Source organism: Vidua chalybeata, chromosome 12 (genome assembly GCF_026979565.1).
Source record: "Vidua chalybeata isolate OUT-0048 chromosome 12, bVidCha1 merged haplotype, whole genome shotgun sequence".
Classification (NCBI taxonomy): Eukaryota; Metazoa; Chordata; class Aves; order Passeriformes; family Viduidae; genus Vidua; species Vidua chalybeata.
In genome coordinates, this window is record NC_071541.1 from 18646461 (window position 1) to 18672144 (window position 25684).

General features: G+C 42.0%; 1 protein-coding gene across 1 annotated transcript in view; it reads left to right on the top strand.

Annotated features, from left to right (window-relative positions):
• The window catches only part of ATG7 (autophagy related 7), a 75954-nt gene extending 57049 nt beyond the window's left edge, over positions 1 to 18905 (top strand). Inside the window, exon 18 of the mRNA XM_053953691.1 lies at positions 18644 to 18905. Coding sequence (XP_053809666.1) covers positions 18644 to 18676 — 33 coding nt within the window. The 3' untranslated portion in view covers positions 18677 to 18905. The remainder of the gene's footprint in view (positions 1 to 18643) is intronic.
• Positions 18906 to 25684: the final 6779 nt, after the last annotated feature.

Here is a 25684-nt window from a genome sequence, read left to right on the forward strand (position 1 = left end):
AGCACCGCCGTGCATTTCAGCTGGGAGAGAAATGCCAGGTACTGGGATGCATCTGGGAGGCTGCAAATAAATATTTGGGTTGGCCATGTCTTTAAAATGCGTTTCAATTGATTTTATTGAGGCTGGCATCCTTCCAGAAGTGCTGAACAAACACTTTGGGATCCCATCCCTCATCAGTGAGATAAATGCCAAAATTCTGGTTGACTTCAAAGGGAGGAGAATGAAGATCTCAGTCCCCAAAAGACACAGTGTGGTTTTATGGCCTGAACAGGAGGATCAGGCTTTGTTTGACAGGCAGGAATCAGGACCTGCAGGGAGGCAAGTGATTCCTCAGTGTTCCAATCACTGGAGACACGTGGAGCCTGGGCTCAGCCTGGTTTGAGCCTGGTTTTAAAGATGTTTTCTCTCTTTAGATGTGTTGTTAAGCAGTCAGGGTGTCACAGCTTGCACTGAGCAAAAAAACTCCTTCAGTGATCCAATTGTCCAAATGAATGCTTGCTTCAGTCTTTTTTAATCTGATTTTTCAGCTGGAGTTGGTGACGTGGAACAATGAATGTCCTACAGCAGTAGCAGGCAAGGAGGAAGCACAGCAGGGTGGCAGGGAAGGAAATACCTTGTGGTAGGGAGGGAAATAACCTTGTAGTAGGGAGGGAAATCCCTTGTGTTAGAGGCACTGAGAAGCTGGAAGAGCAGAACAACCTCTTGGTGTAGAATAGTTACTGGTCAAGGAAAAAGCTGCAAAATTTGGGGTACCTGGAGCTCACTGATTTGCTCTGAGACTGTTTGACCACACAGCTCCATTCAGCCATCCCCATTCCCTTTTTAGGGCTTTTAGGACTGTTGTTGGATTCTGTTTGGGTTTTATTCCTCCTAGGTCACCTTCCCACTCCATTTCCCAGTGCCAGTCCCTGGGAGGGTCTGGGGGCTCAAATCCAGCAGGGACTGGAGGGGATTGAGTGGTCAGGCCAAAATGGGGAGTGCGAGCTCAGATTTTTGTGGGGATTGGTGGATTTGGGCTGATCTGGTGGGGATTGGTGGATGGTTTGATGGAAACTGTTCTGCTGTTCATGGCTGGATGCTTCTCCTATTCCAAACAGCTTTTCATTCATCATGAGACTCTTGGCTGTAAAACATTCTCTGGAAAATTTTAGATAAAAAGCCTCTTTGTTAACTTCCTCCTTCCAAATTCTCCACATCTCCTCTCCTGTGTCTCACTTTCTCTTCTGAGTCAATAATGGCAGCTATGCCCATTTCTAATTTTCTAATTTAAACATAATTTTCTTGCATTGTGCCAAGCCAGGCACCAGGGTTTTTTTAAGTTGCACTGATTGAGATCATTATTTTTCCTTCTGCACGTTGTTGTTCACTACTCAGTTAATACATGGAAGAAATTATCCATTTGAGAATCATGTATTGAAGAGAAAATTTTCACTAATTAACTCTATTATAAAACATTTAGGAACAGTTTTAACATTAGTAACAATATTTAGGTCTCCCACAATGAATAACCTGCTTATTTTCTTGCATTTCAAAGTCAGAATATACAGATATTTGTGGGGAGGACGTGTGCAGCATCCCAAGACCAAGCTCATAGGTAAAGATTTCTCCTTTTGATGGGTGGCTTCTTTGTAGTTCAACAAATAAACAAAAAATAAAAAGTTTTCCTTTGAGCCAGAGATGGGAATTTCATTCAGCTGTGGAGACAGCTGATGTGCCTTGGGGCAAAATAAGGGAAGAAACAGATGGCCATAAAAGGAGAAGCACTGGGGAATAAAATAATTGAAAATTCCAAGCAAGAGTTTAGAAATAAAATCTGTGGAAGCTTACTGTACATAAACAAAAATCCAAGGTAAGAATCCTGCATTTTTGTTTGAATCTTAAAGGGAATAACCCGGGTAACTTTGCATTCACAGTCCTGTCTGGGGCTTCGTGCTCTGTGGGAAGTTTTGCCACGTTCCATGGGATATGCATATCATGTAAATAAAAAGTATATTATTTTAAATTGAATTTTACCTGCATTTGTCTGCAGGATGTTTTGACTGTGTTTGTTAGTGTTTTCTGCTCATAAAAATTAATAACAGCGCGAGTCAAAACAGTTAAAAATTCAAATTGGCCTTGCAGTGTTATGGACTCCCTTTGAATTTTGCAATGTCATCAAACACATTCTCTGTGGACCTTATAATGTCTGCAACTATAAATATCTCTTCTTAGGTAGGGGAATAATTCTTCAGGATTAAATAATGACTGTTCAGACTCTCTATTCTGGCTCTTGGAGAAACATTTGTGTGCATCCAAACCAGGCCATTTTATGATTCTGTGATCTTGGTCATGATTTTAATTATTATATTTGAAAAGTCTTATTTGGGTGTAATTTGGACATTCCTGTGGGTCCCTTCCAACTCAGAATATTCTGTGATTCTTGAGTACTGTGACAAGCCACTACAGCGTGTTGGGACTGTGTGTCTGTCTGTCCCAGATTCTAATTTATGTGCTGTCAAAAAGGTATTCTCCTCCTGAAACTGAACTTCTGTTCACTCACTGAGGAGGGGAAAAGCCCCTCCTTACCTTATATGTGTAGGTCAGCATAAAGCATTGCATTTTGGCTTCCTTTCAAGAAATCCTCTTTATTTCTTGGTTGGTTGTTTCTTTCCAGTGTCTCTGAGTGAGGCAAACCCCGATTAAAAGAGCACTGAACACGTATCAAAGGCACAGAACTGTTTCCAGGGACATTTCTTCATTTTTATGTTGTAAGAGTAATTATAACGAGTTTGATTTGCAGCTGCTGCCGGAGCAACTCCTGCAGTCGAGTCAACTTGGAGAAGGTTAAAAATACGGTGGGATAAGCCTGGGCTTCAGCCAGGGAGAAAAATTCTGTTCCTACTTGCCCAGCATGAAGTGCAGAGCTCTCTCCTGCCCCTCTTTTCCTTCTCCCCCTCGTAGCCACGAGCACTCTGTCATGTTGACACTGGCACTGGAGCTGTCTTGCTTTGAGTTTGAAAGAAGCACTTTTATCATTTCTAATACGCAGCCTAGGGCCAAAACAGACAAAGCAATTTGGGAGGACGAGGTTCAGCAGGAGGCTGGAATTCCCATTGTGCAGCCCTTTGGGAATGGGAGTCTGGAGCAGTTTTTGTCACAGTCATGAGTGATAAAAGCTGCCCTGCTTGGTCAGCTGAGCTCCACTGGGGTGGGGACGGGCTCGTGGCACCAGGCCTGGAACACAACAGTTGTGATCTGCTTTGTTAGAGCTGTCAGAAGTAACCCATCTCGTTTAATCTGCTTCTTAAACTGCAAAAATCATAATATTCCCCATCTATCACAATGTTTCAGATTGACTTATTCTGTTAAATCCAGTTCTTAAACTTCAAAAATCATAATATTCCCATATATCACAATATTTGAGATTCACTTATTTTGTTTAATCCTGTTCTTAAATTGCAAAAATCATAATATTCCCCATATATCACAATGTTTCAGATTGATTTATTTTGTTAAATCCAGTTCTTAAACTTCAAAAATTATTATATTCCCACATATCACAATATTTCAAACTCACTTCTTTTGTTTGTTCTGGTTCTTAAACTTCAAGAATCATAATATTCCCACATATCACAATATTTGAGATTTGCTTATTTTGTTCAGTCTGATTCTTAAATTTCAAAAATCGTAGTATTGTCATATATACCAATATTTAAAACTCACTTATTTTGTTCAGTCTGGTTCTTAAACTTCCAAAATCATAATATTCCCATATATCCCAGTATTTCTCAAAAGGTGCTGGTGCAGTTCATTGTTTTGACCCTTCCAGAGAAGTTGATTCCTCAGGCAGATGTGCCACCAGCCCTGGAGATGCCTTGAGTAGAGCAGGAGGATCTTTGTGTGGCACTGATGCTTTTTCATCCCCAGGCTTTTCTCTTTTCTCAAGCCCCATCTGGCCCTGTCCCCTCAGTTTTTCTCTCCAGTGTTTTACACAAAGGATTTTTTCATTCCAGAACTCTTTGTCCTTGATTTCAGTCGCCAGAGGCTTCTCCATGTTTTGATTTGTGCATCTTGTGACCAAACTCCCAGCTTGTCTTAAAAAATGATTTGATTTGATTTGATTTCAGTCTCCTTTTGAACTCTCCTCCCCAGCGCTGTCAGTGTTCTGACACCTTCTTTCTCCTGCAGGATGTTTCCACTCTGCAGTGATTTTAGAACCCAGGCAATAAATCTTTCATCTCAGTTTCTATGAAACACTTCCAATAAATCTCCTTTAACTCATTTTTTCGGAGAGTTGTCATCAATAATCAGGCAACCTAAACATGTTTATCCTTCAGTCTCACTGCTGCATGATTTCATCAGTTTAGGTGCTGCCCTTTCTGGAGATGCTTCTAATTTCCTTTTTTTATGAATTGTAAATCAAAGTGACACCACCACTTTCTCAGAGTAACAAAAATTCCCTTTATTAATGTAATTGTGCCATAGTGAATAAGTCAAGGAACACAGTTGGATCCCATTATCCTGCTGGTCTGATGTCCTTTGAGTTCTGTTACAAACATGAAGAAATGCAACACCTACCCCATTCCCCATTGTCTTTTGGTAAACCTTGACTCGCTGCATCATTTCCTATAAATTTTTATGGCACTTTTTCTCTTTGCATGAACTTTTATAATTATAATAATTTGTGCTGCATTTTGAGTGGGGTTTGTTGGGGTTTGACTCCTTTCTTCTTGTTAGCAGCAGTGCCAGAATGTAAAAACCAGATTCCCCCAATGAAATAATGGGATGTGCCTGCCCAGCTTTGTGCTTGGGCTCCATATGAATTTCATTTCTCCTTGGTGTGGGAAAAGTTCTAGTCTGGAGATAAATCCCTTTTTGATTGGCTGCTCTAAATAAAGCAAACAGCAGTTGTCTCTAAACTGATGGCACTGATGTTATCACTTCCCCAGATTAGAACTTGGAGACACTGATGGAGGTAAATAATTTCTTTTATTGAACCTGATCTTTTAGGGTTTTTTGCTCGTGAAAAATAAACCCTCCTCAGTTCTTTAACGAGACATGAAGGCTAGACATAGTTTTTTGTTCAGAAGGGATGAAGTTTAAAGTAAGTTTAAACTATTTATTAAATGTATTTTTATATATTAATTAAGAATTTGGTACAATAAATTGTGTCTGTATCACATGCAAGGCTTAAAATTCTCCAGAATTCAAAATTAAGCTGAAGGGAAGGGTGGATATTTCCATATAAATATAAAAACTCCAACAGAATCAGTCCACATTTGGTCATACCATGCTCCCAATGAGACAGAGAGATCCAAATTAGTTAGATTTGTGTGCTAGTGTATTAGCACACAAATAATGTATGTAATGTGCCAATTAGCACACAAATAATGTGTGTAATGTGCTATTATTAAATAATTTGCTGGCTGAGGGACATGAACCCAGCTTTGTGGAGCAGGAAGAGCTTTTGGCTGGGTTGGAACACAGGTTAAAAACCTTGCTAGAATATTTTAGAAAGAATCCTGCTACCTGCTCCATCCTTTTAGAAATGAAGGCAGCAGTTATTGATCTGTGGTTCCTGTTGCTGTCCTCAGTGAGTACTGTGACAAGCCACGGCAGTGTGTTGGGGTTGTGTGTCTGTCTGTCCCGAATTCTAATTTACATGCTGTCAAAAAAAGTTACACATTACACAAACTCCAGACTGCAGCTCAGTTTGGAGATGTCTCCAAGCCATTCCTAAATTCAAAATCCCTCCAGCCATCACTGGCAGTGCTGGGGATTGTTCCTTTCCCTGCTCAGTTGGGAGCTCCTGGTCACAGCTGCCTGCTGTGTCACCAGCTGTGTGGCCAGCCTGGCTCAGGGGGGGTTCTCAGATGGAAAAAAAGGGGTGGAAAAACAACTCTGGAGAGCTGCTTGACCTGTGTGGAAAGAGGCAGTGCAGATGTGTTGTAATATCCTTCCCCCTGAGCAGACATGATTAAACAGACTTTGTCTGCTCCCAACAATTAAGGAGTTTGCAGGGCCCCATGCAAGTTCCAGCTTGCTCCCAAATGGGTGAGGAGTTTTTCGGTTTGTGCACAGATGTTTTAGCTGTTCATGGTCTCTTCATTTTGGGGCTTGCTCAAGAACTTTAATTTTTCAAGCAACACCTCAGTCTTCACTGCCAGCCTTTGGATTTTTGGGTTCCCTGGAAGCAACGCTCTGTACAGCCCAAAAGCAGGCCTTGTTTTCTGTGAGAACAGAGCCAGAAAATCCAGTGCTGTTTGTTCCTGGCCACAAGAGCTTTCTGTCATCATGACTCACAGAAAGACCCTGAGAAGCTCTGCTCAGGTTTTTATTTACTGGAGACTCCTGAGTGTGAGTCTGGAGCTCTGCAGTGACATCCCTGGGGTGCAGGCTGAGGCAGGGGCAGCTTTTGCACAATTAATAAGAGAAGGAGCAGGGAAATCACTAATTAAACCTCAGAAATAAATGAGGTTTTTCGTGCTGGATGGGGTGATCACCTGGCTGCCCCAGCACTGAGGGTGTGCTTTGGAGAATCCTTCAGCTCTGAGGAAGGCTCAAAGGCTGGACACACCCAGGGATTTCGATAAGGGCTTGGTGCTCTCCCGTCCCTCATTGTCTCTGGCAATTGGAGAAGTTTGCTGAAGGCAGTCTCAAGTCCTGACTGCTCTTCATCCCAGAAAATGAAGCGTGCAGATGCAAACCTGAGCTGGGATGGTTAAAGGGTGGGTGGGTTTTAGTGTTGCTGGTTAATGTCATGGAATTTTTGTTGTTGTTGTTGTTGGGATTTTAGTGGGGCTGCAGAAGGTTCCATGAGCAGTTCCTTCCTTGCATCACCAACCTCACTCTGAACAATGTTTAAGTATCAGGTCAGTGGGAAATGAGTACATCACACTAGGACAGCTTCATTTAGTCCTTCAGGAACCTTTTGAACTAAAAACCAGCTCCTTGACTTTCAAAACAAGAATTATAAAGCATGATTTTGTACTATTTATAGATTATTTATCTATTGAAATAATTAGCATTTGATTAAATATTTAAATTTGCTGTTTAGGTTTTTCAGCTGGAGCTTCACTGCAGTGCATGCTGAGCAGCACATGAAAAGCAAATGCCACCCTTCTTTCCTGTAGCAATCCCCTCTGTGCCACCAGGAAATAAATAAGAGTTAATTAGATAAAACAACTTTAAAATATTTAAAACTGTACATTTTAAGACTATTGTTACTATACTTTCTTACATATTGTTTGTTGTAGACAATGTATTAAACGTCTAATAAGACAATAATTACAACTTAAAGACTAAACAAAGTCTTATGTATTTTAAGCTTCAAATTAAAAAAGATTCAGTTAAGATGCTAAACCCACTGGAGGATTAAATTGTTCATGACAAATATGACTGATTCATTTCAGTAACATCACAATGGCAGTACAGCTTAACTTGTTTAATACCCTCTGTTATTACATTGATAGTTTGTCTTAGAGAAGGAAGAAATTGCTTTTTAAAAGGTTATTCCTTTAGGTGAATTATATGTGAGCAGGAAGATTCTTAAGGCTTGCTTTATCTTGAAGAGTGCACTGATGGAGCTGTGATTTGTAAAAATCATCCCTGTAAACCAGTTTATTCTCTCCATTACAACTGTGTGTGTCTGGAATAATTTATCAGGGTTGCTTGTGCTAGGTTGGTCACTACAGACTTCTGTCTGTGGAAGAAACAGCTCATGGCTTTAAAGATGAAGGCAAACTTTGCTTAATCTTCACAATGCAGCTAAACTGTATTAAATGTTGTGCAGAGGGGCAGGGAAGAATGTCTCTTAATTAAGATTTAGTTCATTAGAAGATATCTTGTGCTACCCATAATGGAAAATGAAATGGGGAAAAGCAGCCATCCCTGATGTGGAGGAAATCAAAACCTCAGGTTTTAGTTGCAATTTAAAAATTTTATACAGTTCTGAGGATAAAGAACTTCAGTAGAATAGTGATGCTTTTATTTATCACACCAGAAGAGAAATACCAGAGGTACATAACAGCTCTTAAATAAACTTTGTGCTAAAGTAGTAGGACTTGAAAGGTTAATGCAGAAGAGGGGTCTGAAAATACAAAATTCACTTGTGTGAGCTCCCAGTGGGGATGTTTGGGTGGAATCCTGCTCCTGGGAAAACTGTACTTTGTGTTGCATGTCCTTTATGGGGTTGTTTGGGTTGGGGTTTGGGTTTTTTTGAAGTCTCTGCATTGCACAACAGTTGAATGCAGCACTGGTGTTTTGCAAGAACGTTCCATTGAGCCAGAAAAAGGGATGTGAAGATTTGGTCTGGAATCAGGATGAGCATGAGGTGGTTCTGGAGCTGAGCTTGGGATGCAGCTTCCAGCATCCCTGGCAGTGCCCAAGGGATGGACACTGGGGCTTGGAGCAGCCTGGGACAGTGAAAGTGTCCCTACCCATGGCAGGGGTGGCACTGGATGGGCTTTGAGGTCCCTCTCAACCCAAACCATCCTGGGATTCTGTGACTCCCGAAGTGTAATATGATTTTAAATGTTTATAAAAGACTATAAACCTCTTTGGGGGGTGGGGGAAAAATATATAAATTGTAAATTTATTTATATATATATAGTTTATATTATATAAAATATACATATATAATATTTATAATAATATAAAATATATTTTATATATAACACTTTAATATTATATGTTATATAATATAGATTTATATAATCTATATATAATATAGATTTTTATATATTATATATTTATATAAATATTTTTATATATATATATATGTAAATATTTTTCTTTCTTTTTTTTGGCACCTGTGAAGGTGTCACTCATGGCATATTCTGTTCTCCGAGAGCTGCTGGAGCCTGCTCCTCCTGCCACCAAATGTTGCTGGAATGGCAGTTCTGGGCTGGGTGCTCTGGGGTATGTCCCTGCTGAATGCTGATGGAGCCTGGAATCACCTGGCATGAGAGGGATAGCCCTGAGGGCCCTGCAGTGTTTGACCATTTTCTGTTTGAATTCAAACTCTTTAATTGTGCAAAATTATTCAAAACAACCTCATAAGTGTATTCCAGGTCTTTCTTTGCAGGGGAAGAAGAGGTGAAATGACAAAAATGAGATCTTTAGGATAATGTAGGCTTAATGCCATGAAGAAGTGAAGTTTGTTCTCATAGTAGAGGAGATCTGTTGTTTGTTTTAGGATGATTTTATGGCCACTCCATTGAACATCCCAGTTCTGGATTCCCATTCTGAAACCACTCTCACTCTGTTTGCTGCCTGCAGCCACATTTTGAAGTGGCTTCTCACTCTGTCGCTCTCAGCTGGACTCGCGCGTTCTCTGCCATCCCATAAACTCCTGGAACTGCAATCACAGAACAGGCCAGGAGATCAAAGCCACCCAGATGGGGGGAGAAGGGAATTCTGAGCCAAAACAAGCTGTTTGCCTTGTAAGCAGCTGGAGCCTCTGCTGGAGCACATCTGGGACATCCCCGGAGCTCTGCGGGGCGCTCCCGGGGCTGGGATCAAGGAGGGCTGCAGCTGGGCTTTGCTAAGCCTGACTGGGCAGAATAAACCTGGACCAACAGGGTTGGCTGGGAGCTGGATCAGGCTGCAGGGGCTGTGTTTGTTCCTCTGAGCCCAGCTGAGGAAGTGCAGCAGGAGGGGTTTGGTTTGGGATTGCTGAACCGTTCGTTGCCCTCAGAGACTCGGTTGGTTGGGGTGGTCATGGACTCTTCCAGCAGCTTTGGGATAAGGTTCACCCTCCACCAGGAGCTTGGGAGAACACTGCTTTGGTCCTGGGAATGAAAAACCTACAGCAGAGCAAGTGGGCACCCCCTTTGTTACAGCAGATCCAGAGAAAAATTGGGAATTAAACAAGATTCGATAGCTGGGACACAACTGCTTGCACACAATCTCTTAGTCCAGCAGATGCTGGAATTCTGTGGTGAGAAAATCAAAAGCAATTTTGAAAGGGCTTGCAGAATCCAGATCCCTGCAAGAGCCTCCAGGCCCAAAATCTCATCAAAATTCTTGTTGGTTCCATTTCTGTTTTGATTGAAGGGTTACAGGAGTAAATCTGACACTTGGCCCCAAATTTCCAGCAGAATCTGGGCTGAACTTATGGTTTTAAATCAGCACATAAGTTTTTGAGTGAAGTTGAGGCTGCCTCTTTTGTTTACTGTTAATTTATTGTTATTTTATTGTTAATTTATTATTAATTGCTAATTTATTGTTAATTTTTTGCATGGGCCTAGCAAACATTTCCAGAGCAGGGCAAGGTGCTTGCAGAGGTCTCTCACTGCTGAGGCACCTTCTGCTTTTTCAGGGTTTTCTGTCCCTTTGAAACAAAACCAAACCAGAAACCTGATCTGCCTGTTCTATTTCTAGAACATCATTACCTCACCTTTAATTACTGATTTTTTTCCTCTTTGTGCTTTTATACCAGCACTGGCAATTTTCTGGGTAATATTTATTTTGATAAACCTGATGGGAAAAGTGATAGGATTAATCAGGAGGGAAACTGGCACGTAAGATTTTAAAACAAATGGGTTTATCTTCCCTAAGTTTCTGAAGTATATAATATGAAATAAATCTGAAAATCCAGCATCCTCTGAGCATTTAACACTGCAAACCATGTTCTTTTATTCCCTCAATTCATATTTTCACAAATGATTTTTGTTTCTAACTATGTGAAGAGCGTTCCTCCTGTAAGAGAGGAGAGAGGAGGGAGTTTTCCCTACCTTCTTGCTGCCTCCTCCACAAGATAGAAATGTTGTGTATACACCACATGGATCTCCATGGAAGCAATGATGAGATTAGTGAGGTCACTGGGTAAATCAAAGTTTTCATGAATTCATATTTTGATTGCATTTCAAGTTTTCTGTTGCTTATGTGTTACAGACAGTGCATGAGGAAATCTGGTTATACTAAAGCTGTGCACAGAATTCACATGTAAGATGACATAACTGCACGTGGGACATGTGTTCATTTTTTTTTTCTGCCAAATGTTATTTTCTGATAATGGGAATTGAGCTGAAAAGGATCCCCGTTGTTGGGTTTGGAATTATTTAGAATAATGTACATTTTTGCTTGTGTTTGCCAGCTACACTTGGTGAGGATGGAGTGTGGTTGATCAAACAGGAAAATGCTGAAACTTGACTCATATCTGGGTTAGGTGACTTTCCAATAATATTTTATTGTTATGGGAATCTCTGTCTCATCTGAAAATGATCTGTGCCCTTCAGTCAGTCACTAAAGCCTCGGGGATTTCTGTGATTTTTTTTTTTTCCATGTAGAATTTGAGGGTTTTTTGAAAAGAAGAGGAAGATTATTTTCCCAGTTCTCAGGGACAGTGTTCCTTTATGATCTGATTTGCAAATGTCAGTCCAAGTTCCTTCTCCCACCCAAAATCTCTTTTTTCCCCTTGTAGAATTTGAGGGTTTTTTGAAAAGAAGAGGAATAATTTCCCAGTTCTCAGGGACAGTGTCCCTTCATGATCTGATTTGCAAATGTCAGTCCAAGTTCCTTCTCCCACCCAAAATCTCTGATTCCACGGAGGGTGCAGAGAATGAGCCCTGCCTGGCCAGCCAGCTGGGATTTCCTCAGAACAAATGAGAATTATCTGGTGTTAGGTGAACAGAACTCTGGAATTCAGCATCTTTAAGCTCTTGGGAAGACTGGGTGAGTGTGCTGGTCTTGCCAGGAGGGTGTTGCTCTCTCAGGGGCTGTGAAGAAGCATTTGTGAGGATGATGATGGTGAGGATGATGATAATGATGATAATGATAGAAGACATATTTATGGACTTGTGGTGGCTATGGGCTAATATAACCAAGGTGATCCTTGTTTCAAGAGATGATTTAATCTCATATTTGGATGTAAAAACACTGGAGCAGGGCTCTTGGAGAGGCTGTGAGATCTCAGAATTGTTTGAAACTCAAAACTGGAGAAAGCATTCTGGAATCTGGGGTGGTTCTGTGACAGGAGCTGAACACCCTGAGGCTGTGGGCCCTGCTTTGGGTGAAGGGTGACAAAAATGATTTCCAGAGGTGTCCTGGAGCTCAGGGATTCTGTGCCCCTTAGAGCACTGAGGGTCCCTTAAGTCCCATCTTTTATAATCTCTTCATTACTTCTGGCTTGTTTATCCCTGCAGTTCAGCTGTGGAGATAATCTGCTGCTCGTTTTTAATCACTAATTACCAAATGTTTGATTCTTATGACCTGAGAGCTCATCTAGAAGCCTCTGACAGCAGTTCTGCATCACCTGGGAGTTAAAAAGATGCAGCGGGACAAGGGAAACTCTGGATTTACAGCAAAACAAATAAAGCCTGGGAATACAAATTAAAAAAAAAAAACCAAATAAAGGCAGTTGGAGTGGCACAGACTCAGGTGTAGAAATGGTTTCATTATTCTGAGATCCATTTATGTATCCAATCCACGTTTCCTGTACAAGCCTTGAAAGTAAATTTGCCTCTATATCTGTACTATCCATTTTTTGCAGGACTTATAAATATGATGAATATAAATTTACAGTTTTATTTTTAATGCAAAACCTGGGCACATCAAAGGGGGAAGGTGATAGAAGAATTCAGATATACTATTAAATACTACAATGTTTTATTTTCATTTCAGTCGAAGGCTTTCTATCAGATTTAATCATTCCTATGACAGAATTTCCATTAATTGTGGCTTCCTTCAAACACACATTCTCCTTGGACAGCTGCCTGTTGGTGGTAGTAAAAGAAGTTGAAAATCCCACACAAAACAGAATAATGGCATCATCAAACGTGCTTGGGGGTGTGTTTATTCATTTTCCCACTTGTTTGCAGTTTTTAAGAGCCTGAAGAAAAGGCTTGGTAGTAGAAAGTCTCCTCTTAGAGACTTTGCAACAGCTCCAGTGCTGAAAAATGCCCTTTTCAGCTCAAAGGCAGGAGAGAAATTGGGTTTGTGTTTGCTGCTGCTGTGTTTGGGACTTTTCTTCCCTCATAGAACAAGGAACAATGGAAGGAAATCTGTCTGGGGCATTTTTATACCAGAAAAACCCTCGTGTGCATTTTTTATTTGTTTCCTTTTTTTTTTGTATTGTTTTGTTAATTGTTAGTCGTGACCAGAAAAAAATCCTTTTTGTGAATATTTTCATGCCATTTTCTACGAATACCTGGGAAAACTGCTCTAAACCCAGGAGGGACTAATTAGTGCTTGGTGCTACTGCTTGGAACTGGAGATATTAAAAAGACTTTCTGGCTAAAGGTTTATTTTTAAATAAATATTTTCTGTGCTATTTACTTGCCTTTTTCTGTTTTGTTCTTAAAAATAGCTTTCAAAGCCATTCAGATATCAGTTCTACAAGAATTTTAGGCTTTAAGGTCTCTTCCATCCCAAACCATTCTGTGCTTTTATGTACTCTACATGTATTTTAAAAAATTTAATACAAGAGGAACTTGTAGAAGAGTTGCTGTTTGTTGAGATCAAAATGAGAATGTCTCATCACCCTGACCTTGCAAGCTGTGGCTGTGGGCTGAAAATACAGAATTTTGGAAAGGCTGGAAGGGCAAAACAAGCAGCATTGAAAAAAACAAAACAAAACAAAAAAAAAAGGTACAAGGCTGATGGACTTGATTTTATTGCAAGATAGTGCAGGGAAGGCTGTGGGGGCAGACACAGAAAAAGAGAATTTGTGGAGGTACAAGGGATGCCAGGGATTTGTCAGCCAGGTCAGCTAGCAGGGATAGAGCCACTGTGTGCAGGGATCTGGAGAAATTATCCACCCTTTCCTGCACCTGCTGCTTAAATAAAGCAGCTTGAAGAAAGAAATGCAGTTTCTATAAGCTTTGGATTTGATTTTTCTTTTTTTGTTTAGGTTAATTTCTGTATGTTTAAGTTTGGAATCGATGTGTCAGCTGAAGGACGAAATATCCGATAGTTAATTATTCAGATTATGGCCTGCTTCTGGGTATAGTTGGATTAGAGGAAGTTAGAAGGTATTTTTAAAAAAAAACCTTGGGGGATGACTGTAGGATGGGGTCTTGCACTGGGAGCACAGGTGGATCCTTGGTGGAGTTCATCCTCCAGCTGCAGGCAACCAGAGGAGTCATAAAATGGGAAAATAATAAAGCCTGGCTAGGTGACACCAGCTTTGGAGCTGTTGTTGTGGAAGTTCACTTTGCAGGTACCACCAGGTGTTCCTGTGCTAGGGAGGAAATGCAAGACTCCAAATTCCATTGGATTTATTGCAAGTGCAGTCTGGAGCTGTGGAAATCAATCAGTGGCAATTGGGGCCTTTCCCCCACTCATTCTTCCTATTATTTATTATTAAATCTATTTAATTTATTCATATCATTTATTTTTATTATTTATTTATATTTATTTATAAAGTTTCTCTTTCTATTATATTTATATTTATAAGATAAATATTAATGTTTATGTTATATTTATATTATTTTTATTCTTGAACCTTGGACACCAAGGAGTGCCCTCAGCAGGCTCTGAGCAAAGCAAAATCTCCCCTTTGTGCACCCTCTTGGGTGTTCACCTGGGGCTTTTTTCCTGTGGGAAAGGGGGATGGGCAGGGAATTGTTGAGTATGGAATTCTCAGAGGGTGCTGGGCTCGAGGGAGATGAGGGAAGTGCTCACTGTGCAGAGGAGAGAGGTGAAAGGAGGGTGCTGAACGTTGTCATTGCCCCCTCAGTCTGACTGCACAGGCTGCAGGTTGGAACTTGCCGGGATTTCATGAATGTCACGGTGCAGTTTGGGGGTTGGTGCTGTTCCTGAGATGCAGCCAGGGATGGAGCAGGTCCCACAGGGGTGGTGCAGCCTGCTCTGGCCAGGTCACCTCAGCACATTCAGCCACAAATCCACACACACCTGGGGATGCTGAGGCAGATACCCACCCTGCACAGTGATTTAGGCTGCCCAGAGTCCTGGTGTGTCCCCTCTGTGGTAAAGCACACAGCTAGAACACAATTTACCTCATATCTGTCCAAAAACTCACATTTTATTGCTGTGAAATAGCAAAAAGTTGCTTGAATGTGTTCTCTTCTCGTTAAAAATCCTGATTGTTTCTAAATCATAGACTGAGATTTGATGATTACTCTGTCAAGCCCTGTTCTCATGTGATCCTCAGCTGTGCTGTTTGACTGATGGCAACGTTTCATTTTCAGCCTTCAGAATTTGACTCTTTACTCCTCACCATATGTAAAGCATTCATAATACAGCAAACCCTCTGGTTTGCATAAAAAATCTCCTCCAGGACCTCCTGAGCAGCATGTTTTGGTCCATGTGTCTGTAAATTAACCTCACTTGTGTGTAGAAAACAACACATGTGGGGCTTGGTTGGTTGTTTGTTGGAGGCAAGAAACTTCTCAGAATCCCCTCAGGGTACATTACTATGCTTGCAAGTTTATTTAGAAGATAAACAGTCGTTATCTGTTTGAATCACAGCTGTTAATTGAAAGATGCAAAGCCTGGCTAGGTGACACCAGCTTTGGAGCTGTTGTTGTGGAAGTTCACTTTGCAGGTACCACCAGGTGTTCCTGTGCTAGGGAGGAAATGCAAGACTCCCAATTCCATTGGATTTATTGCAAGTGCAGTAAGGAGCTGTAGAAATTAATCAGTGGGAATTTGTGGCTTTCCCCCCCCCCCATTCTTCCAATTATTGATGAAAATAATAGGTGGACTTGCAAGAAAACAAGTGTGGGAATCCTTCCCTTCTCCTGAATAGCCACAATTTGCACGTGAAATTGAAGAAGCTCTCCAAAGAAGTTTGAATGGAAAAGCAGGTATTGGAAGGAGCAGGTGCACTCAGATAATCTGCCCAGGTTTGTGCAGGCTGGGGTGGGGCTGACAGCTGCTTCAGTATCTCCTCATTCCCTGACTTCTCCTGTCTTTGCCTGTAGCTGTGTTTGGGTTTGCCTCACCCAGGTGTGCTGCACGACAGAGGAGACGTGAAAAAAAATCCAAATTCACAGCTTGGTTTGGAAATCAGACTCTCTTGACAGTCATTTCACACACTGTCCTTCTTGGCTTTCTGTATTTTATTTCCTCTCTTAAAAGGTTCACTCTTTTGAAGTCATCCCCAGAGTTTGCACAGTCATCATCTATTAAAGTTTACACATCATTTTTTGAAAACATCTATTGCTCCTAGTCAGGAGCCTGTGATTATTTAGCTGTCAGTATTTGACACAACTTCCTTTGCACAATCCCATGGAGCTTGTTTTCTTGAAGTGAATTTGCAATTGTTAACTTCTGTATTGAATTTTTCTCTTTTGTTTTGTGTTTTCCTCTTCCCTCTCTGCATGTACTTTGTTAAGATACCACTACCCTGTTCTTTCTAAACCTTTGTAAATTGGACACAAAATGCTGTGCTGGAAGTTTGGAAGTGTCCAAGGCCAAGTTGGATTTGGGTTGGAACAATTTGGGATAGTGGGAGGTGTCCCTGCCCATGGAATAAAATGAGCTTTAAGTCCCTTTCAATCCAAGCCATTCTATGGTTTACTGGTTCTGACTGCTCTGAGATTGCATGAAGTGTAAACTGGCTGGTAAAACTCTGTTCTCATGGAGGGAAGATACTTTCAAACATTTAAAAATCATCCTCTTCAATCCAGGATGTTTGAGTGTTGGTTAAATACCTGGGAGTCTCATTGTCAGCGTTTTTGTGAATATTTTTTGTTAAAAGCCTCCTTTTTGTTCAAAGCCTCCTAGAAGAGAGCTGAGCTTTAGATAGGAGAGTTTCCTTGCCAGGGCTGCAGTCTGTGGGCTTTGTTTTCAGGCTCTGGGCTAGGGGGACTGTCTGAACTTGGGATTTCTGCTTTTCTCTGGCTTGAATCATACCCTAAACTCTATTTAAAGATTTTGTTTTTTGTATTTATTTTCCACATCCTTGACCCTGACTGGCGAGCTGGACATTTGTGTTTGCCTTGGCACGCTCCGAGCTGCTCATCTAGGGCAGGATGAAAACTCTTTTTTTCCTTTTGTAAACAAACTGTTCCTCAGGATTTTCCATAAGGATTTACACCACCATTTTGTGCCTCTTCTAGGAACAGAGAAAACCTTGCCATTCAGAGCTTTCCTTTTACACAGCTCCTAGCAGTGCAGAGAAATGTTTGATTTTATGTTTTTCCCTAGGTTGGATTGGAAGAACTTTTTTCAGAACGTTTTTAAATTCCAGAAGTAGTCCATTTTTTTTTCCTCTGAGGGTTTATTAAAGCTATAGGTCAATAGGCATTGTTGCCTGTCTAGAAAAGGGGTTATTTGTACTTTTTATTTGTCTACCCATGGCAGTGAGAACAGGGCCCCATTGTCCCAGGCACTGTGTGCATGTAAAATACTGCTTTGTGCCCTGAAGAATTTACAGCCTAAATAACTGCTCCTGCTCTGCTGCCAGGGGGGTTTGATATATTTTAGTGGCCAGGATGTAAAATGAGAGAATAACTCAGCTGGCCACTTGATGCCAACACACAAGTTGTGTTTTGGACCAGAGGAACTGAGTTTTTATTTCCCCTGGGACACAGAAATGCTGCTGCTCCTTTGGTCAGGTCGTGGCCAGCGAGGGATTTCTGGGGGCTGTGTGCTCTGGAAAAACGGCATTTTTGTGCTTCTCCTCCAAACCACTTGTCATGTGTCTTCTGCAGCACTCCACAAGAGTTGCAGATAATTTGTGCAAGTTTGAAAAGCTCCCAGTTACGGATGCAGTTTTATGTACCATAAACTTGGTGTTGTTGGTATTGAATCCAGCTCGAGGCTCAGGACCCGTGTTAGTCCTGAGCTTAAACCCTGCCCGGTGCAAAGAAGCTCCTTGCCATGAGCTAAACCTCTGAAATATCAGAAAAAGTGTTTTAGGAGCATCCCTGTTTCTCAGGAAGAAAAAGCTTGGTGGATATAATGAGAATATGTTCTCCCCCAGATAGCTCTGCAAATCCCTGGTGTGAATTTGCACCTCAGTGTGTTCACAAGGACACCTGGATATTCTGTAAAAAAAATCTTTTTTTCCCCACTCTATAACCATTTACTGGCCAAGGGCAAGTCAGAAAGTAAAAGCACAATTCTGTTACACAGCAGAAAAAAAAAAAAGGTGTCGTTTAATTCTTTTTTAAGCAGTAGAAAGGTACAAATCTCCACATAACTTCTTGTCCTTAAGATGCTGCTTGTGGGATTAATACCTAAGTGTAAAATGGCCAATTAATTCTTTGTGAATGTCTAGAATTTTTTTCTGCAGTGTTTAGTAAAATAAGCAGTTTATTAGAAGTGATTACTCACATGAAGTGTGTGCCAATAAGTCAGCAAACCAACCCAGAATGGCTGGGGTTTGGTCTGAGCCTTACTGTAAATGACAATAAATAGCAAATAGCCAAATTGATTTATTATCTGTAAATGACAATAAATAGCAAATAGCCAAATTGATTTATTTTCTGTAAATGACAATAAATAGCAGATAGCCAAAGTGACAAATGCTGAAAAGTAGATGTTAAAAATACTCCCAAGATGACAAATAATTGTTGGTGTGTGGTTGTTAACAGAAGAGAAAATACTGAATTTTCTGTAATGCTCCATTGGTGCTAGTCAGCAGTTCATAAAATGCTATTTATTATTGCTTCTAAACAGCAATGCGACCTTTTAAGAGTGTTTTAAGAGCATATTTCAACTGCACGAGCTAAAATTCCTTTTTTTGTTGCAGATCTGGGACATGAGTGATGATGAAACAATTTGAAATCAGGTGCTGAGGAGGAGGAGGATGCTCTGGAGTGCAGCCCTGCCTTTTATCTCTGCTTTGAGGAGTTAATGATTGCTTACCCCTCCTGACTGCTGGAAAGACAAACAAACAGAACCCACGTTTTGCCATGAATAACTTCCCTGAAAAAGCAGTCTCTTATGGACAGAACTCACCATGTTTTCATTTTTATTGTGTAAATAACTGCAGCAATGTGCTTATGTTTAAACCTGGTCTGTCTTTTTTTTTTTTTTTTTTTTTGTGGTTTTTTTTTTGCTCTTTTTTTTAAGCTTCTAAATATGGCTTACATATAAAAAATGCTGCTTAAGTAACTTTGGGTGGTTTGTTTGGGCCAAGTTTTCTTTTGCTTCTCAGTGGCCATGTCCAAGCAGCATTTCTGAATGGCTTTTTTCATCTCTCTCAGATTTGGGGCACTTTAGTTGGAATTTGTGAAGATTGAGCATTTTCTGCTCTTGGGAATGAAATTTAATGTTTAAAGGTGGGGAGGAGTGGGTAAGGACCTGAACCTGTTGCCTCCACCTCAGGAATTATTTGCAAACATGAATTTCAGGTGCAGCTGTTCTGGATGTGTCCACGCAGTTGTTATTCCCTGTGAAGATCCCATCTTTTCATGCTATGGAAACAAAGTGGTTTGACTGATTTTTGCCCAGGAAAGACCAAAATAGATTTATGTCATGATTAGGTTTCCCTGAAGCTCAGAGAAGGCTCTGGTATATGGTAAAAAATTGCTGTAGGAGGTGGTGGGTCATTGATTCAGTCAAAACCTGTGGGGAAATGCTTCAGTGAAATGAGAAATTTGTTCTCTGACTTTGCTGTCTTGGGTGTGGTCATGCAGAACCTTGCAGGTGTTCAAAAAGAGCCATTCTCCTTTCCTTTTTGGTTTGTTGAATTTTTTCAAGTGGCTTCATAAGCAAAAACAGATGTTGGAGAATCCTTGAGTTTAAAAAAATAGCTTGAGAAAAATCTTGGGTTTTTTCTTGAGAAAAATCTTGAGAAAAAGCTTGAGTTTTAAAATCTCAAAGTACATTTTGCTGCAAAATGGAAAGTGACTCTATTGGTCTTAACTTGGAATAGGTTTTAGAAGGAAATTAGAAATCCCTTCCATAGCTTTATATTGTGGGGTTTATGAGTTAACTCACTTAGAAAGAATGCAAATCACTTTATCTGCCAAGCAGCCTCTATTTCCCAGATATATTATGAAAATTAGTTGGTCAATCCAGTTATTTTAGTTCCTTCCTTAACATAAGTTCTGAAGATTTTTTTTTGGTAGAGAATTTCCCAGCTTCTCTCTCATCAGAACAAGTTCAGCCAGGTCAAGAATATGCAACTCTCATCTTCTGATCAAAAAAGAAGATTTATTGAAACTGCTGAGGTTTGCACCAAGTGTCTAAAATAACCATTATTGTGTAAAATAGCCATTATTGTATAAAATGGCCATTATTCCTATTTATTTATTATCATAATCATTATATTTAGATGATTTCTTACACAGGGCAATGTCTAGTTTAGGTAACTTAAGTGTAATATAAAAATATACAGGAATGCAATATATTTTGGAAATCAGAGCTGGTAATCAGAGCAAATCACCTCTTGGTGGTCAGGCACTGAAAACTGAGATTTAAACCCTGAAATCTGCATTTTTAAAGCAGTTAAAATACATCATGACTTTCCAGGCATGTTTTCAGCCATGCCATAGTGCAGCTGGAGCCACAAGTTGGTGCCAGGAGAGTTTAAAGGGAATAATCTGCTTTTTTTTTATCTTTGGGAGCTGCTGACCGTGGAGTGTAAATGGCTCTGCAGTTTGGGGTTATCTAAGACTTGAAAGCTGCACATCTTTCTGAGCCTGGTAAACATTAATAATTGTTTAGAGCACCTGAAACTCTGCTTGGGAAGTGTCTGTGCAGGGGAGCAGGAAGGGTTCAGGCTCAGGGTCAGTGCCATGTGTCCTTCCCTCTGTCACTGCAGTGCCAGCAGCTCTCCCAGGCTGGGCTCTTTCCTGGCCACGTGCTCCCCTGATGTCCCTGATGTGCAGAAACTCTTCACTCTGGCTTGGAATATCTTCCCTTGTCTGATTAAAACGTTGTTTTTGTTCTCCTCGTGAACCAGAATTGTTCTTGTTCCAGCAGAGCTGCTGGGATTGTTTCCTCACTGGAAAGGAAGCAGGGAAGCTTCCATGTCTGTGCTGTGAAAGCATCTGAGCTCTGGGTTTTCATGGGTTTTGGTGTCCTGTTTTCCTCTCCTCTCCTCTCCTCTCCTCTCCTCTCCTCTCCTCTCCTCTCCTCTCCTCTCCTCTCCTCTCCTCTCCTCTCCTCTCCTCTCCTCTCCTCTCCTCTCCTCTCCTCTCCTCTCCTCTCCTCTCCTCTCCTCTCCTCTCCTCTCCTCTCCTCTCCTCTCCTCTCCTCTCCTCTCCTCTCCTCTCCTCTCCTCTCCTCTCCTCTCCTCTCCCCAGGCTCCCTGCAGGAGGGCTCTCAGTCACTCCCACGTTCATCTCCATTTCCAGTTCACCTCCATTCCCACTGGCAGACTTCCCCTGAATTAGCAGGGAGGGAGTCTCTAGAGCAGGCCTTTTTTAAATTACTGCTTTTACTGAATTTCTGGGCATTTACTGAGTGAGAATCCATTCCAATGAATGAATGAATGCACATTCAAATACTAAGAGCAGATGAACACATTTATTTGGTGCCCTGTATGCACTTACTGCAGGATTTCTGCTTGCTGTTTAATGGGACAAGTTAAATTTTCCCTTTCTTCATGGAGGAGCTGGGATTTTAATGTTATTTGTGCTGCCAGGAGCTCCTCCACCATGGCAGCAGTGAAGAGAAAAATACTGAATTTTCTCCATTGGTGCCAGTCAACAGTTCAAAAAATGCTATTTATGATTCCTTTTAAACAGGAGATTTAAACAGTAAACAGTGAAGAAGCTGAAGGCAGGGCTTTCCAGATGTGAACCAAACCTGCTGGGAAGAGGGAATCCTCAGAGGATCCTGCTCACATTCTGCAGTTATCTGACAGGAATATACTGGCATTTTATGGCAGCCTGCAGCTGTGACACCCCCATGCCTCATCTGGGGACATTTAATTCTGCTAGAAGGTCTCAGTGGAGAGCTCTGACACCACTTTTGTACTGAGCATTAAAGAAACTGATGGAATGAATGACAGCTTCTGTTGTGATTTCCCACTTGTGCCAGCTGGAATTCTGCCTCACCATCACCCCTGCAGTGTGTGCTGCTGGCTGGGGTTTGGAATGTGTGAACCACGTCCATCAGAGTGAGGAGTGTGAGGTTCTGTGGGATTCCCGTGCCTGGAGCCCTGCACCCTGGGGATGGATTTCCCTCAGGGCCAGCTGGAGCTGTCCTGGTGCCATCACAGCGTGCCCAGAGCCCTGCCCAGGGTGCTGCTCTGGCTCTGGAGCCTTCAGCTCTGGGGTGTGTAAGGGAGGGAGGCCCAAGTGTGCAAATCACCCTGAGATAGGGAGGAAGGCTCACGATGGCCCAGACAGGGTGGTTGAGAAGGACCCACAGGAGTTCCTTTCCCAGGATGGCTCCCAGGAACTGAGGAGATTCTGCTTCAGTAGAAGGCAGCAGCACTGGAGGTGTTTTGGCACAGCAAAGGAAACTGCAGTGGCTGTTCCAGGCCTTAAAATCATGGAGTTTGAGCTTGGAAAAATGTTTTCCCTTCCCTGCGCCCTCAGAGAAGCCCAGTGAGGTAAACTAAAACACCCATTTTGTCATCTTTGATACTCTCCTCCCACTTTCTGCATGTCCCTGCCCATGGCAGGGGGGGGCACTAGATCATCTTAAAGGTCCTTTCCAGCCCCTTAAGGTTATATGGCTCTAATCTTGTTCCTTTGTATAAATTCTGGCTGCTCACCTTGAACAGATGCAACAGAAGTATTTGCAAAATTGAGTGACTCTGCCATCTATAAGCACTTGATTTTAGTTTTTCACTTGTGCTCTCATTTAGAAAACTCATTGAAATGGGTTTTCTTTCTGAGCTTTGCTCTGTGGAACCGTATGCTAACACTTGTTTCTCCCTCTTAGTGAGCCAGTTCTTCCTGAGTATCTGTTAACCTGCCTAACTGGGGTTGGTGATGGAATCAGAGGAGCATTTGCCTGGAAAAGACCCTTCGATCACCAAGGCCAAGGGTTCCTCCAGCCCTTCAGGCTCTCCACTGCTCTGGGACTGTGCTGGGCCACAAAGAACTCACCCAGCTCCCAGTTTCCCTCTGAGTTTCTTCCCCTTTATCCTCACCATAAAACCAGTGAGATTCTGAGCTGTTTTTTGGGAACAGACTTTGCTGTGCAGGATTCTCATCGAGGCCAGGGATGGGTGAGGTCACTGCTGGTGATCAAGGACACTCTGCCTCTCACTGAATCCATGAGTTTATTTTTATATAGTTCCTCTTCAAAGTAGAACCAGATTTTAAGAGTTCCAGGCGAGTCCCAGCTCTCAATTCTGGTGGGAATAGGAAGGATTGCTGACATTCTTGCAGAAGGAAATCCATTTCAAGCTGGCACACCCCCAGCCTGTCTGCTCCTTCCACGTGCTCCAGGCCACTCCAGGTGTCCCTGGCTCAGGGATTGCTGCTCTGGGACTTTGCATTCAGCGTGCACACAGGGAAAGAGAGCAGGAGCAGCTCAGTGGTGGGATTTTACTGCCAGATCCTGAATTTCTTCTTGAAATAACAATGCAAGGCCTTCCTTAGAAACAAGTAAGCGTTTATACTCCAAAGAGAGGCATTAAAGAAGAATTTGCAACATGGGAAATTTTAGGTGACTTCATAAGAAACAGAGCCTGGAAGATGTCTCCAGCCTGTTATCATTTGGTTTCATTAATTCCTTTTTTTCTTATTTTAATTTCATTTTCAGTGCAGCCCATGTGCTCTTGCATATCCTGCCAGAATGAAACTTTCCTTCCAGAGGCTGTTGTGCACCTCTGCTCCTGCAGAGCACCTGGATTAACTGTTAGAAAAGGCAGAAATATTACACTAGGAGGAGTTTGGACTGTGCCAGGGTGTAAATTCCTAACCCATGAAAACCCTGCCTACCTGCCCCATTTCCAGCTCTCCTTCCCTTGCAGCTGCCTGGGCCTTCTCCAGAGCCCAAAAGCACCACCCAGGCCATGCTTTAGGTTTGACATTATCTGGACATGCCCCCTCTGCTGCCTCTTCAGCTTTCCACTATAATCATTTCTGCAAAGTTCATTTTCTTACCTGTGCAGCACTTGGCAGGTTTGGAAGTAAAAATACCCTAACAGTTTATTGACTTTTTTATTCCCTCTCATTTTACTTTTATTGATAAACTATCAAGAATCTCTCAGCTTTATTCTCACTTTCCCTGGGTCAGAAGTGTTGTTTTGTTGCCACGGTGAAGGCTTAATGACCAGGCCGGGCTCTGCTCCTCTGTAGCCCCCTTTTTCTTCAGGCCAGCACTGCCACCCACAATCCTCATCCTTCTACCAGTCCAGCTGGAAAGGAATCCCTGGAATGAGTCACTTGAGGATTATTTTAACCAGGCTGAAGCTCCTCCCAGAAGAATTAACAGCTCTAAGCTGGAGTGGCAGTGATGTGCTTTAAGCACCTTCAGCTATTCCATGACTTAGGGCAGCAGTTTTCTCACCTCATTTCCCAGCCCAGGTGAGCTCACCCCAGGGTGAGGATGCAGCTGATGATGTATTTAAATTCAAGCTCTAATTGCCGCCTCACTAATTACAGTATCAGCCTGCTGTGACTTACCTTAGCACTTTCTCAAATGCAGTGGAATAATTTAGGATAGACTTTCAGAAGCCACCAGTTATTTGTCAGAACTTAACCAGCACAGGTTCTTTCTGCTTAATCAAGCCAGAGCTCCTTTGCCATTGGAGCTCCTTGGGCTTAGGGGAAAAAAGGACAATCAGAAGTTCTAAAAACAGCCTGGGTTGTGTTTCCTGGCTGGCAGGGAGCACCAGTCCTTCCATCCATCTCCCTAAATGCCTGTTTCCTCCTGCTCCTGCATGGATGTTTGTGTAGGACATTTTTAGGAAGCACAATGGGCTTTGTCTCTGCAGTGAAGGTCACACGCACACGTGCCTTTGATTTTACATGTAAAAAATGTCAAATTGCTTCTTAACAAAATATTGTACTGAGCTAACAGGAAAGAACAGGAGCAGCTGTACAGTGCTGCGCTGCTCCAAACCAAAAGCCAAATCATAGAGTTTTCAAACATGATTCCTTGTAATTTCCCTCCTCTCCCATCCAGTTACTTTCTGTTCTTACATTCCTTGGCTGTGGGTTGCTGCTTCAGTAGCCTGAGCATGCAAAAATTCAGGCTCGTGTGGAACTTCAGCCCTGGCACTGGGACACTTGACTTGTGCAAGATCTCAGCAGGATGATTCACAGTTTGATTGTCAGTGAAATACTGCTGTGCACTGCGGAGTTAGGGAAGGGGGGATGTTAAACTGGGGAGCTCTAGGGTTTTGCCTTCATTTCTCTTCTGGTCTAATGGTCTTCATGGTCTTCTGATGGTCTTCACTCATCTCTCAGAAGCTGCACTGGTGCATCCTGCACTGCAGGGTTCAAGGCATGTGAAATGCAGGCTGGAGGCTCATTGCTGGAATAGTTTTGCTTCCCAGGTGAAACCAGTGCAGGCCAAAGCTGCCTGGAGCAGAGCTGCTGGAATTGTTTCCTCACTGGAAAAGAAGGAGGGAAGGAGGGAAGCTTCCGTGTCTGTGCTCTGAAAGCATTTGAGCTCTGGGTTTTGATGGGTTTTGGTGTCCATTCTTTCCTCTTTCTGTTTCTTTTCCCTTTCCTCCTCTCCCCAGTGCCACAGGCACTGCAGGAGGGCTCTCAGTGACCCCCACCTTCATCTCCATTCCGTGACAGACTTCCCCCAGTTCAGCAGGGAGGGATTCTCCAAAGCAGGCACAGTTTTCCTTGAGGTTTTTGCTTTGTCTGGGAGTGTTTTTATTTTCATTTTGTGCTTCCAAGGCTGACTTTTATCCAGTTATTCC